At 40.7% G+C, this 13,008-nt stretch overlaps 1 protein-coding gene across 1 annotated transcript; it reads right to left on the bottom strand.

Moving 5' to 3' along the window:
* Positions 1 to 4,897: 4,897 nt before the first annotated feature.
* Positions 4,898 to 5,833, bottom strand: LOC149452593 (olfactory receptor 1M1-like). Its single transcript, XM_089689276.1, has one exon. It carries the CDS (start codon positions 5,831 to 5,833, stop codon positions 4,898 to 4,900), a length of 936 nt encoding a protein of 311 aa, XP_089545402.1.
* Between the last annotated feature and the right edge of the window lie 7,175 nt (positions 5,834 to 13,008).

Below are 13,008 nucleotides of genomic sequence, written 5' to 3'. Positions count from 1 at the left end.
ACTCTTGGTAAAAGTTTTATTTCTGTTTTTATTCCCTTTTATTTTATAGCCAATAGCCAATTGTGTGTCTTCTTGTATTTTTTGTATTTTCTGTAACTTTTTATACTTTGTGCATACTTTATGCACTGCCCACTTTCAGGATATTAAATCATAAAATTAATAAGTGATTTCAGGGTCCTTAAGCTCATATCTCCAGAGAGATTGTATTGTATTGCAGTGTCTTTATATGCTCGGTCAAGTTCATTGCCAATCTGTATGCAATTGCACTGCGTGTTGGCAGATTGCATGCAGATTGTAAACAGATCTGCCAGACGGAGATCAGTGTATGTGTGGTGGCCCAGCAGGCCAGTCTGCGGATAAAACTGTTGGGTGGTGGAAAGCTACCGTTTGTGGTGTGTCTGGTGTGAGGGTGTGTGGACAGTGGAAGAGTGATTAACACCGGGGTTCTAGCTTGTAGGATAGCTGGAGGAATCCTAGAAGGGTGTGTGATTGCTCGGCTGCTTCTCAACCCTTAGTGTGCACCAGATTGTATATAAGATTCGTATCTGCCTATGTGTGTGGTCAGCCAGCTGGATTGGAGTGGAGTCTTCCTCTATTGGTGGCCAGAGGTAGTGCGTGCTGTGAAAGTATATCACGGCCGGTCTTATATACGTATACATATTCAAAGTAGGTTCCCTCATTCCCTCTTACCCCAAGTCACGGCCGTACGTGCACGCCTCGGTTAGCTAGTCGCTGTGGGCGTGTGTGTGTGGGTTGGATCCGTGGAAAGTTTGCCCACGCTCCCAAACAATGTAAAATATTCTTTGTGATTGGCCAAAGCATTGCACCTGCTGCAGCAGGTTTTATACATTGTACAGATGTGCAATTTTGCAGGTAGTTTAAGGGGACCCCCCAGACATGATATTTAAAGGTTTTTTAAATTTTTTTTTTTTTTTTTTACTTTAAGCAATGAAAAGTGACTGCCCCTTTAAAATAGTACGTTTTGACATTTTTTTTTATCACTGATTCATGTCCCTCAGGGCAGTACCCAAGTCTCCATACCCCTTTTATGGCCAATACCTTGCATGTAAGCTTTAAAAATGTGCACTTTTAAATTTGCAAGTTCGAGTCCCATAGACGTGCATTAGGTTTGATGTTCACGGCAAACTTTTGGTCCTTTAGAATGTCCTACCGCGAACTGAAATGGGGGATCCGGCTCATCACTAATCGTTAGATGAGGAGTAATGGTATTGCTGTTTGATCTCCATCTTTTTGAAATGAACGCACACAAGAATCTTACTTACTTATAAAAAATCCTAACTAAAATGAGGTAATTGTTTCTCCTATTGGCCTATGGTGCTTGGGAATACGCACCCTCCTTTTCAGTCTAAATAAATGTATATGCCAGATTTGGAGACTTTGCATCATTATATATAGTGGGCAGTATTATTATTATTATTATTATTATTATACAGTATTTATATAGCGCTAAAAAATAGCAGCTACCAGGAAGAAACATACTAGTTTGTTCCTGGTGGCAGGAATGGAGTCTGGAAACATAAACTGCAATGCAATTTGAGGAGTCTGGGGTACTGAATCTGAGGCAGAGGCATTGCATATTTAGAAAATATTGTCCCAAAAAGGACATCAGACAAGGCAGTCCCACCAGACATAGCACATACAGTTGCAAGAAAAAGTATGTGAACCCCTTGGGATTACATGGAGTTTTGCATGAATTGGGCATAAAATGTGCTCTGAACGTCATCTAAGTCACAACAATAGAAGAACACAGTCTGCTGAACATAATACTACACAAACATTAGATGTTGCCATGGTTTAATTGCACATAACATGTAAACATTCACAGTGCAGGGAGGAAAAAGTATGTGAGGCCCTAGCTTAATGACTTCTCCCAGAGCTAATTGGAGCCAGGAGTGAGCCAACCTTGACTCCAATCAGTGTGATGATATTGGATGTGTTACTGACAGCTGTCCTGCCCTTAAAAAACACACACCTGTTTTGGGTTTACTGGTTTCAAGAAGCACTGTCTGATGTGAACCATGCCTCGCAGAAAAGAGCTCTCAGAAGACCTACGATCAAGAATTGTTGACTTGCATGGAGCTGGAAAGGGTTACAAAAGTATCTCCAAAAGCCTTGATGTTCATGTGTCCACGATAAGACAGACTGTCTACAAATGGAGAAAGTTTAGCACTGTTGCTACTCTCCCTAGGCGTAGTCGTCCTGTAAAAATGACTACAAGAGCACAGCGCAGAATGCTGCATGAGGTAAAGAAGAATCCCAGAGTGTCAGCTAAAGACCTACAGAAATCTCTGGCACATGCTAACATTTTTGTTGACACATCTACAATAAGGAAAACATTAAACAAGAATGGAGTACATGGGAGGACACCACGGAGGAAGCCATTGCTGTCTAAAAAGAATATTGCAGCACGTTTGAAGTTTGCAAAAGAGCACCTGGATGTTCCACAGCACTACTGGCAAAATATACTGTGGACAGATGGAACCAAGATTGAGTTGTTTGGGAAGAACACACAACACTATGTGTGGAGAAAAAAAGGCACAGCACACCAACATCAAAACCTCATCCCCACTGTGAAACATGGCGGAGGGAGCATCATGGTTTGGGGCTGCTTTGCTGCCTCAGGGCCTGGACGGATTGTTGTCATTGATGGGAAAATGAATTCCAGAGTTTATCAAGACATTTTGCAGGAAAACGTACGTCCACGTGTCCGCCAACTGAAGCTCCGCAGAGGATGGGTGATGCAACAGGACAATGACCCAAATCATACAAATAATTCAACAAAACAATGGCTGCAACAGCACAGAATATGCCTTCTGGAGTGGCTCAGTCAGAGTCCTGACCTCAACCCAATTGAAATGCTGTGGAATGACCTTAAGAGAGCGATTCACACCAGACATCCCAAGAATATTGCTACACTGAAACAGTTTTGTGAAGAGGAGTGGTCCAAAATGACTCCAGATCGTTGTGCAGGTCTGATCTGCAACTACAGGAAACGTTTGGTTGAGGTTATTGCTGCCAGAGGAGGGTCAACCAGTTATTAAGTCCAAAGGTTCACATACTTTTTCCTCCCTGCACTGTGAATGTTTACATGTTATGTGCAATTAAACCATGGCAACATCTAATGTTTGTGTAGTATTATGTTCAGCAGACTGTGTTCTTCTATTTTTGTGAATTAGATGACGTTCAGAGCACATTTTATGCCCAATTCATGCAAAACTCCACGTAATCCCAAGGGGTTCACATACTTTTTCTTGCAGCTGTAGCACTTTTGTGAGATAAACAGCACCACCAGTCAGATGTATTTACAAGTCCTATGTAAAAAGAAAGGGCAATGATACCACCTTATTATAACTTGTTAATTTTGTTAATGAGCTACACTTGTCAAGAAGAGTTTTTGAGCTAGTGTGAAAGATTTGTGGACTTCTTCTTCTGTGAAAGTCATGCCAAGCTCCCTTTCCCATTCTGTATAGTAAGGTCTATTGGGGTAGGATAAAGAAGGAGGTTATAGAAGAGAGACACTGTGTGATCTGGAGCAGCTGGTGAGTGAATGAAGCAAGGTTTCAGGTGTAGAATCCCAGGCTGTAGTGTAGTGGGTTGGAACAGCTTCACTTGGCCATTAGCAGGACACTCTCCCAAGCACAGGGGCGGACTGACCATTCGAGCACTCGGGCACTGCCCGAGGCCCCGGGGTCAGTAGGGGGCCCCATGAAATGCCCCTATCACCTTTTTATAGGCTTTTTCTGGTGTGCTTTGAGTTTGGGCAAGGACACAGGGTCCCCATGATCCCCTATTGCCCAGGGGCCCCATAAGTTGTCAGTCCGCCCCTGCGATTCCTTACTCACTGGCCAATCTTTACACAGGCTATCCCCCCTTCAGCCTGCTGTGAATGCTGCTTCTAGACTAATATGCCTTACTAACTGATCAGTGACTGCTGTCCCTCTCTGCCAATCTCCTTACTGGCTTCCTCTACCCCTTCATATAAAATTCAAAATACTAACCACAACATACAAGGACATCCACAACACTGCTCCTATCTATATCACCAACCTCATATCACCCAAATCATCCTCTTCACTACTCCAAAGACCTCCTGCTCTCTAGTTCCCTTGTTACATCCTTCAATGCTTGCCCCCAGGAGCTACCCAGAGCCTCTCCCATCCTCTGGAAGTCCCTGTACCTGGAATGTCTGGTCATCTCCTACCCTGTCTGCCTTTAAGTGATTCCTGAAAGCTCATTTATTCAGGGGAGCCTACCCCACTTCCACTTAAAAACTGTACCTGAATCACCTCCATCAGATCACCTCCAGCAGCTATTACCTTTTGGTCCACCTCCCCCTCCCTTTAGATTGTAAACTCCCTGAGCAGGGCCCTCCTATTCCTTCTGTATTGAACTGTGTTGTAATTGTACTGTCCCCTTTTATATTGTAAAGTGCTGTGTAAACTGTTGGTACGAAATCCCATATAATAATAATAATAATAATCATCATTCTACTATTTTGATCTTCTACTACATATTTAACCTTATCTAACCAAATAATATATTTGCCAAGAATTTTCCTCTGAAACTTCATTGGAATAATCAATTCAATTTTTAAAGAATGAATTGTTGAGCAAATAGGTTCGCCCCCTGAGTAAACACTGATATGTGAAATGAAATCAAGTTTTTTTTTTTGTGTTTTGTGGCTTTTTGGCATAATTTTTTCTAGTTCCCGGACAATCAGGCAAAGACTAAAATCCAGTAGTGCCATGGGGAGTAGATGCCTTAGGTTTCTTGTGTAGTAGCAAGTTCATTTATTGATAGATTTGTCTGTTACTGGTAGATATTTCCCCAAATCCTAAACTCTTGTAATTTACACACATTTTATTCTTTACTGAAATTAATAATTAAAAAAATCAATGATGAATTTTCTAACAGCTTTTTTTAGTTCTTGGTTCCTCAGACTGTATATAATTGGATTCACCATTGGGGTGACAACAGTGTACAGTAATGCTAAGACCTTATTTAGGGTTTGTGTCTGTTCCCTATTAGGTACCAAATAAACACAAACTAGGGTACCATAATAAATGGACACAACAGTCAGGTGGGAGCTGCATGTTGAGAAAACTTTCTGTCTGCCAGTAATAGACGGGATTTTTAATATGGTGACTATAATATAAGAATATGATACAAAGATGGTTAAGAATGGGAAAATTACAAATATAAAACCCAAAACTGTCACTTCCAAACGAACAGTGGAGGTATCAGAGCAGGAGAGTTGTATGATTGGATCCAAGTCACAGAAAAAGTGATCAATGACATTGGGACCACAAAAATGTAACGTTAATATGGTTAAAATGTAAGTCAATACTATAAATATCCCTAAAATCCAGATTATGATAACCAGTATCCAGCAATCCTGGTAGGTCATTTTCAAAGTATAATGCAATGGTTTACAGATGGCCAAATATCTGTCCCAACTCATCACTGTCAGCAGAAGAGACTCTGAAGATTCTACGATCAGAAAGAACAAAAACTGAGCGAGGCAATCAGAAAATGTAATGGTAGTTTGTTTTACCAAGACAGTATGGATCATGTTGGGAAGAATATCAGTTGCCAGTAATATATCCAATATAGACAGATTGGAGAGAAAGAAGTACATGGGAGAATGGAGGGATTTGCTGTAGGACACCAGTGTGATGATCAGGAGGTTTCCACATATTGTCACACAATAAAGCATAAGGAAAATAAAAAACATCAAAAATGTAATACTTTGTGGAATCTGAAATCCTAAGAGGTGGATTGTGGTGATTCTGGTCAAATTTCTCTGATCCATCAGCTGAAGGCAGAAGATTGCAATTTTTAAATCAGCTTTACAGTTGGTGCATTTGTTCATGATGATTTGAATTCAGTTTGAATTGAAAGGAAGAGAATAAGTAAAGAGTTTGCATTAAATATTTAACATATTACAGTAATTTCCTAATTATTTTTCAATATTTTTAAGTCTGCAACTTTCATTAAGGGGGAACTTTTTGTACAATATAAAAATTGGTGACCAGACAGGATTTATAATGCAGAAGAGACTTGCTTTCTGTTTTCTGCAATAAAGTTACCTACTTGCCCGTTCACCTCTGTACACTGAGCTGCGCATATACAGTTCACTGTACAAATTTGGCAATGCCGAAATTGACGGAACTCCCACACATGTGCACGAGTGAGATGATGAAAGCGGTCGGTGATTGAGACCTGGAAGCCATCTGCTCAAAGATGACAGTAGCCGGTAGGGAGTTCTGGGATGCCACATTGCTGGAGCCAAGGTGATTGTAAATCCACTTAAAAATATTACCTGGTGATCTTTCCATAAAGGTCATAATCAGGCATTCCATGTTTTGGGGTGACAACACATTCAATTGTCTGCCACTTTTATGCCTGTATTATTACCCTGTCACATGGGCTCACAAAAATGTAAGGTTTTTATTTACATGTAATGCTGACATGAACCACGTTTGTCACCATGAGCCATCAATGGAGTGTATGTAGACATAAAATAACAAAACAATGGCTACAGGAAAACAGTAGTACTGAAATGCAAAAAAAAAAGGAAAAAATATGAAAACAAGTAGAGGTATGTATTTTTTAAATTAACTATTCATTTATGTTTATGATGCAGAGGGTTTTAACAGACTGAATTAAAGTGTGCAATAGCCAAATTATGTTCCAATTTTCTGGAGAAAAATCAAGTGAAAAACACACATTGTGATTGGTTCATATTTGTTACCGTATCATCTCTAAACAGAAGCAAAAATAAAATACCATCATGGCAGTTAAGATCAAATGCTACAATTCAGTAGTAAATCATAATATCAAAATCCATCTAAAATATCTGCAATGTTAGAGAACTCCTATTTACTTACAGAATGTAATAATCAGGAAAACAATCAGCCCAAAGATATTTGATCAGTGAATGTTAAATGTGTTTCAATGAGTACCCTTTCTGCTTATATAAATACCTAGAATTAATTGTATTGAAAAGCTGGGAGTCTGCAGAGCTTAGTATAATTTTCTTGGGATTTATTAATTTTACTAAATAGGGAAATTATTTTGTGATGATTTATAAATAACTAGAAATAATTACAGTCTGTAATGCTTATTGATATCCTCTTGGGATTTATTATTTTACTACATAGGAAACTTATTTATTGATATTTTATCTTTTAGAAAATGAACCCAGTACAAACTTAATGACTAAAGCCAAAATGTTTTGGTATTTTTGGATAAGATAAAGTTGAGTTAGATATATTTGAACAATCTTTTGTGCGTATTTGAATCAAATAATGTGAATGAATCACTTGTTATGGAACTACCGCACTACTGGTAGTCTTTGTATCCTGATGTAATGGTTTCAGATGTTAGAACTTACTGATGGAGAAAAAAGTTCAGATTGCTTCTGGCTGTGCTGCTTTAACTATTGGCTTTGTCTCCCCTCACAGCTCAAACATTATGAAATGTCCTATTCCCTTAAGTATGTGGACTTACTGTTACCACTATTGATGTCTTACCTTAACACTTTGACCAAGACTGGTAGTATCCAGGTGGAAGTGTTAAAGGAGCACATTACGGTTCTCCCAAAGTTAGTGAAAGACCCATCACTGGGCCAAAATTACTTCCCTATCTCCTTGTTAAACATAGATATAAAGATACTGGTTATGATCTTAGTGAATCTGCTTAAAGTTTTTATTGGTAAGATAGTTCTCAAGGTCCAAGTGTTTTTTATGCCAGGTAGAGATGGTAGAGACAATTCCCAAAGGTTGATTTGTCTGATATATTTGGCCACAGTTCGCAGGCTTCCATGTCTTGTCCTCTTGTCTGACAAAAAAAGCCTTTGATAGGCTGGATTGTTTGTTCAGATTGCTTGTGTTACAAAGGAGCAGGCTGGGGTACAGGATGTGGGCATGGATTTATACTCTTTATGACATTATGACAACCCTACAGCTCAAGTGAGAGTCAACCAGGTATGTTTGCCCCCTTTTAAAATTTCCAACTGGACTAGGCAGAGTTGCCTTCTGTCTGCCTTGCTTTTCATTGTAGTGAGGCCTTCTTGTGTAAGTTGAGGATGATCCCCAATACCACAAGGCTGAAAGTAGGCTCTACTGACACACAAACCTTCCACATTTGTGGATGACATCCTCTTTATTTATCAGTAATCCTCGGGTGCACTCCCGAACTCACTGAATGAAATGCAATTATTTAAAGACCTTTCCAATTTTAAGATAAACTTAGCCAAATCTGTAATCGTGCCTTTCAATGTTTCCCAAGCAGACAGGAAGATTACGGAGGACTTATTCCCTTTTAAGTGGTAGGATGACTTGATTACTTACTTGGTCATCAAACTAACAGCCAATACAAATGACTTGTTTAAGGCTAACGTCCCCTCCCTGCTGAATATAGTAAAAGCGGATCTGACAACTTGGTGGGAAAAGCCCAATTCACTTGACTTGGGAGGATCAACATTTTAGAAAATAACGGTCCTTCCTAATTTTTTTTTTTTCCAAATGCAACCCATTAAAATTTCAAAGGCACATTTTCTTTAGGCTAGATGTGAATTTGCCTCCTTCGAGTGGGGAACCTCCACATTTGTCTTATGACCTTATTCTACAGGCCAAAACTCATGGTGGCTTAGGTCTTCCAGACCTTTTCCTATATTATCAGGCAAAAGTGTTGATGCTCTTAGTTAACTGGTATCCCCATACTCATGACAAAATCTGGGTACCCTTTGAGAAAACTTTAGCAGGTATTAACCTGGTACATACACTTTAGTTGCAGTGAACACACAGGGGGCTTTCAGACACACTCTCCCCTCTCTCATGCTACCTTGACAATCTGGGATGGACTGAATAAAAAATAGGATTTAGCCAAACACTATACACTGCTTTCTCCTTTGGGGGGATTTTCCTGGTTTCACTCTGAGGAAGAGCTGGCATTTTTCTGGTCCTGCGGAGGCTCTACTGAATAACGATGCTACCAATTTGTGATGGGCTTGGAACTGAAGTCCCTCTGGGTTAAAAGACCGGAGTGGGGTACTACCACATGGGATGAGTGGAAATATCTTCAGTTGCAGACATTTTTTAAAAAGCTTAGTTTCCCTGTATACTCATGTAACTCCCTCTCTCCTTTTGAGGCTTTATGCCTCAATCAGGATCAGTATATAGGACTGCTATCTATGCTCTATAAATTACTGCTGGACTTTTCTTTCCTGCACTGTGCCCTATTATATTAGGGAATGGGAGAAATAATTTGGTCATGTCTTCTCAGCTAGTAGCATAGATAAAATCACAGTGTTAGCCTATACCTTACATAGTTACATAGTTAGTCTGGCGGAATAAAGACAAAAGTCCATCCAGTAAAACCATACCTCCTCAGTTAGCTTCAAGACTCAAGAGTTCTGCTATAAACTTCTGTTATGATGGTATCAGGTCTCGGATAACCTGTCTCATTTACTGTATATACAGGGCAATCTGTAATCTGTTGGAGAAGGTGTGGACAGACAGGTACATTCTTGCATTTGTGGTGGGCATGTCCCTTATTAGGCCATTTTGGGTGAAAGTATGGAACCTGATAGTTAGGGTTACTGGGTATCCATTACAAGATATGCCCTTCCCAACCCTTTTTCATGATATTCATCTGTCTGTGGGCTCATACAAACATTCCTTGGTACTCCATCTTCTAAATGTGGGTAAGAGCATTATACACTTTGTTGGAAGTCCACGATAGTGTTTACAATAAAAGAATGGCTGCTGAAGGTAGATGAAATACAGCATGCAGAGGAATATAGATACCAGAGTTATGATAATTACAACAGGTTCTATAGTATCTGGGTTCTGTGGATTGATTTCACTACCTCTGACTTGTACAAACAGCTATCAAGATACAAGTGGGCTACCAAGCTCTTAAAAATAGACTCACTAAAATAACGCATCTACCATGGGAGCTAAATACCCCATGTCATAATAAATAAACAGTATGCAGTACATAAAAAGGCATAAATAAAGAAATAAGTGTGACAACCAGGCCTTTGCTGACATTTTTGTTTACATGTAAACATCTGATTTATTGCTAGAAAATTACTTAGAATCACCAACCGTTTATATATATATATATATATATATACAGTTGTGACCAAAATTATTCAACCCCCACTGAAATTGAGTGTTTTGGCCAGTTTGACATTGCTTTTGATCATTCAGTCATCTTGCTTACATTTACATTAAAGAGGCACTTGTAGGTCAGACAAATATAACATAACAGTTATAATGAAATAACCACAAATGTCTTTTCTGTGCTCACAGCATTATCAGTTTTATTCAACCCCCAAGTGACATTCAATCTTAGTACTTAGTACAGCATCCTTTTACAGTTATAACAGCTTTTAAACGTGAAGCATAGCTTGACACAAGTGTCTTGCAGCGATCTACGGGTATCTTCGCCCATTCTTCATGGGCAAAGGCCTCCAGTTCAGTCACATTCTTAGGCTTGCGCACTGCAACTGCTTTCTTTAAGTCCCACCAGAGGTTCTCAATCGGATTTAAGTCTGGTGACTGCGATGGCCACTCCAAAATGTTCCAGCCTTTCCTCTGCAACCATGCTCTAGTGGACTTGGAGGTATGCTTGGGATCATTGTCCTGTTGAAAGGTCCAACGTCTCCCAAGCCTCAGGTGTGTGACGGACTGCATCACGTTTCCATCCAATATCTCCTGGTACTGAAGAGAATTCATGGTACCTTGCACACGCTGAAGCTTCCCTGTACCTGCAGAAGCAAAACAGCCCCAAAGCATGATTGACCCTCCACCATGCTTCACAGTAGGCAAGGTGTTCTTTTCATCATAGGCCTTGTTCTTCCTCCTCCAAACATAGCGTTGATCCATGGGCCCAAACAGTTCTAATTTTGTTTCATCAGTCCACAGAACACTATCCCACAACTTTTGTGGTTTGTCCACATGGCTTTTGGCATACTGCAGTCGACTCTTCTTATTCTTTGGAGACAGCAAGGGGGTACGCCTGGGAGTTCTGGCACGGAGGCCTTCATTACGCAGTGTGCGTCTTATTGTCTGGGCTGAAACTTCTGTACCCACATCTGACAAATCTTTTCTCAGTTCCTCAGCAGTCACACGGGGACTTCTCTCCACTCTACGCTTCAGGTAGCGCACAGCAGTCGAAGTCAGCATCTTCTTTCTGCCACGACCAGGTAGCGTTTCAACAGTGCCCTTTGCCTTGAATTTGCGAATGATGCTTCCTAAGGTGTCTCTTGGTATGTTTAACATCTTTGCAATCTTCTTATAGCCATTGCCCTTCCTGTGAAGAGAAATCACCTCTTCTCTTGTCTTCCTGGACCATTCTCTTGCCTTCACCATGTTTGTAACCACACCAGTAAATGTCTAGAAGGAGCTGAGTATCACAGTCATTTTAAAGCTGCCTAATTGGTGCTTATTATGCTTGATTGCTGCTCGGTGACATCCACAGGTGTTTTCAATACCTGATGGAAAGCACCTGTATGAACCTCTGTTCTTCAGAGTGGTAGTCTTTAAGGGGTTGAATAATTGTGGCAATGAAGAAACCACATAAGAACCATTTACTACTGTATTACATAAACAATTGATGTCATTTTAGTTGCATTTGGGTAGTTACAACGTCCTTGTAGGATTTGATTCTGAATACAATTCCAAATGTACACTATAGTCCCTAAACCCCTTTACAGCATTGGGGGTTGAATAATTTTGGTCACAACTGTATATATATATATATATTCACACACACACTGTTCAAAATAATTAAAGGTTAATGGAACACTTTTTAATCTGAGTCTAGCATCAAGTCAGCGAAACTCCTGGGATATTGATCTGGTCAGTTAAGTAGCAGAGATGGTTGTTAATCAGTTTCAGCTGCTTTGGTATTAATGAAGTTAACAACAGGTGCACTAGATGGGCAACAAGAGATGACCGCCAAAACAGGAATGGTTTTACAGGTGGAGGCCACTGACATTTTTTTTCCCTACTCTGGTAGCATGATGTGATACCTGGACCCTACAGAGGTTGCACTGGCAGCCCAACTCCTCCAGGATGACACATCAATACGTGCCATTGCCAGAATCAATATGTGTCATTGCCAGAAGGTTTGCTGTGTCTCCCAGCACAGTCTCAAGAGCATGGAGAAGATTCCAGGAGACAGGCAGTTACTCTAGGAGAGCTGGACAGAGCCGTAGAAGGTTCTTAACCCATCATCAGGACCAATATCTTCTCCTTTGTGCAAGGAGAAACAGGATGAGTACTGCCAGAGCCCTACAAAATGAGCTCCAGCAGGCCACTGGTGGGAATGTCTCTGACCGAATAATTAGAAACACACTTCATGAGGGTTGCCTGAGGGCCCGACCTCCTCTAGTGGGCTCTGTGCTAACTGCCGGCACCATAGAGCATGATTGGCATTTGCCATTGAACACCAGAATTGACAGGTCACACCAATGCAGCCATCATCAGTGCTCAGATCAGCCACACCAGTGCAGCTGTCATCAGGACCTTAATCAGCTAGTGTACCTGTCACACCAGTGCAGTCATCATCTGTGCTCTGATCAGCCAGTCTACCTGTCACTCCAGTGCAGCCCTCATCAGTGCTCTGATCAGCCAGTCTACCTGTCACTCCAGTGCAGCCCTCGTCAGTGCTCTGATCAGCCAGTCTACTTGTCATCACCAGAGCACTGACCAGCCACACCAGTGCAACATTTGTCAGTGCCCTGGTTCAGCCATATAAGTGCAGCTATCCACTGTGTCCCTGAGTGCAGCGTACCCCATGCCAAAAAAATGAATACCAGCAAGGATGCCTTTCAGACTCTGACAATGATAGATGAGATCAGTGGGTAGCTGTCACTATCAGATTCGGATTCTGAGTATAAACCTGTGGAAAGCAGTAGGTCAGAAAAAAAATCAAAGGGGGAAATTATGCCTACAAGAAAGATGAGGAGTT

This window comes from Staurois parvus, unplaced genomic scaffold (assembly GCF_062004578.1).
Source record: "Staurois parvus isolate SC_StPar_1 unplaced genomic scaffold, SC_StPar_1.0 ptg000470l, whole genome shotgun sequence".
NCBI lineage: Eukaryota > Metazoa > Chordata > Amphibia > Anura > Ranidae > Staurois > Staurois parvus.
The sequence above is the reverse complement of the archived record's forward strand: the minus strand, read 5'-3'. Positions and strand labels throughout refer to the sequence as shown.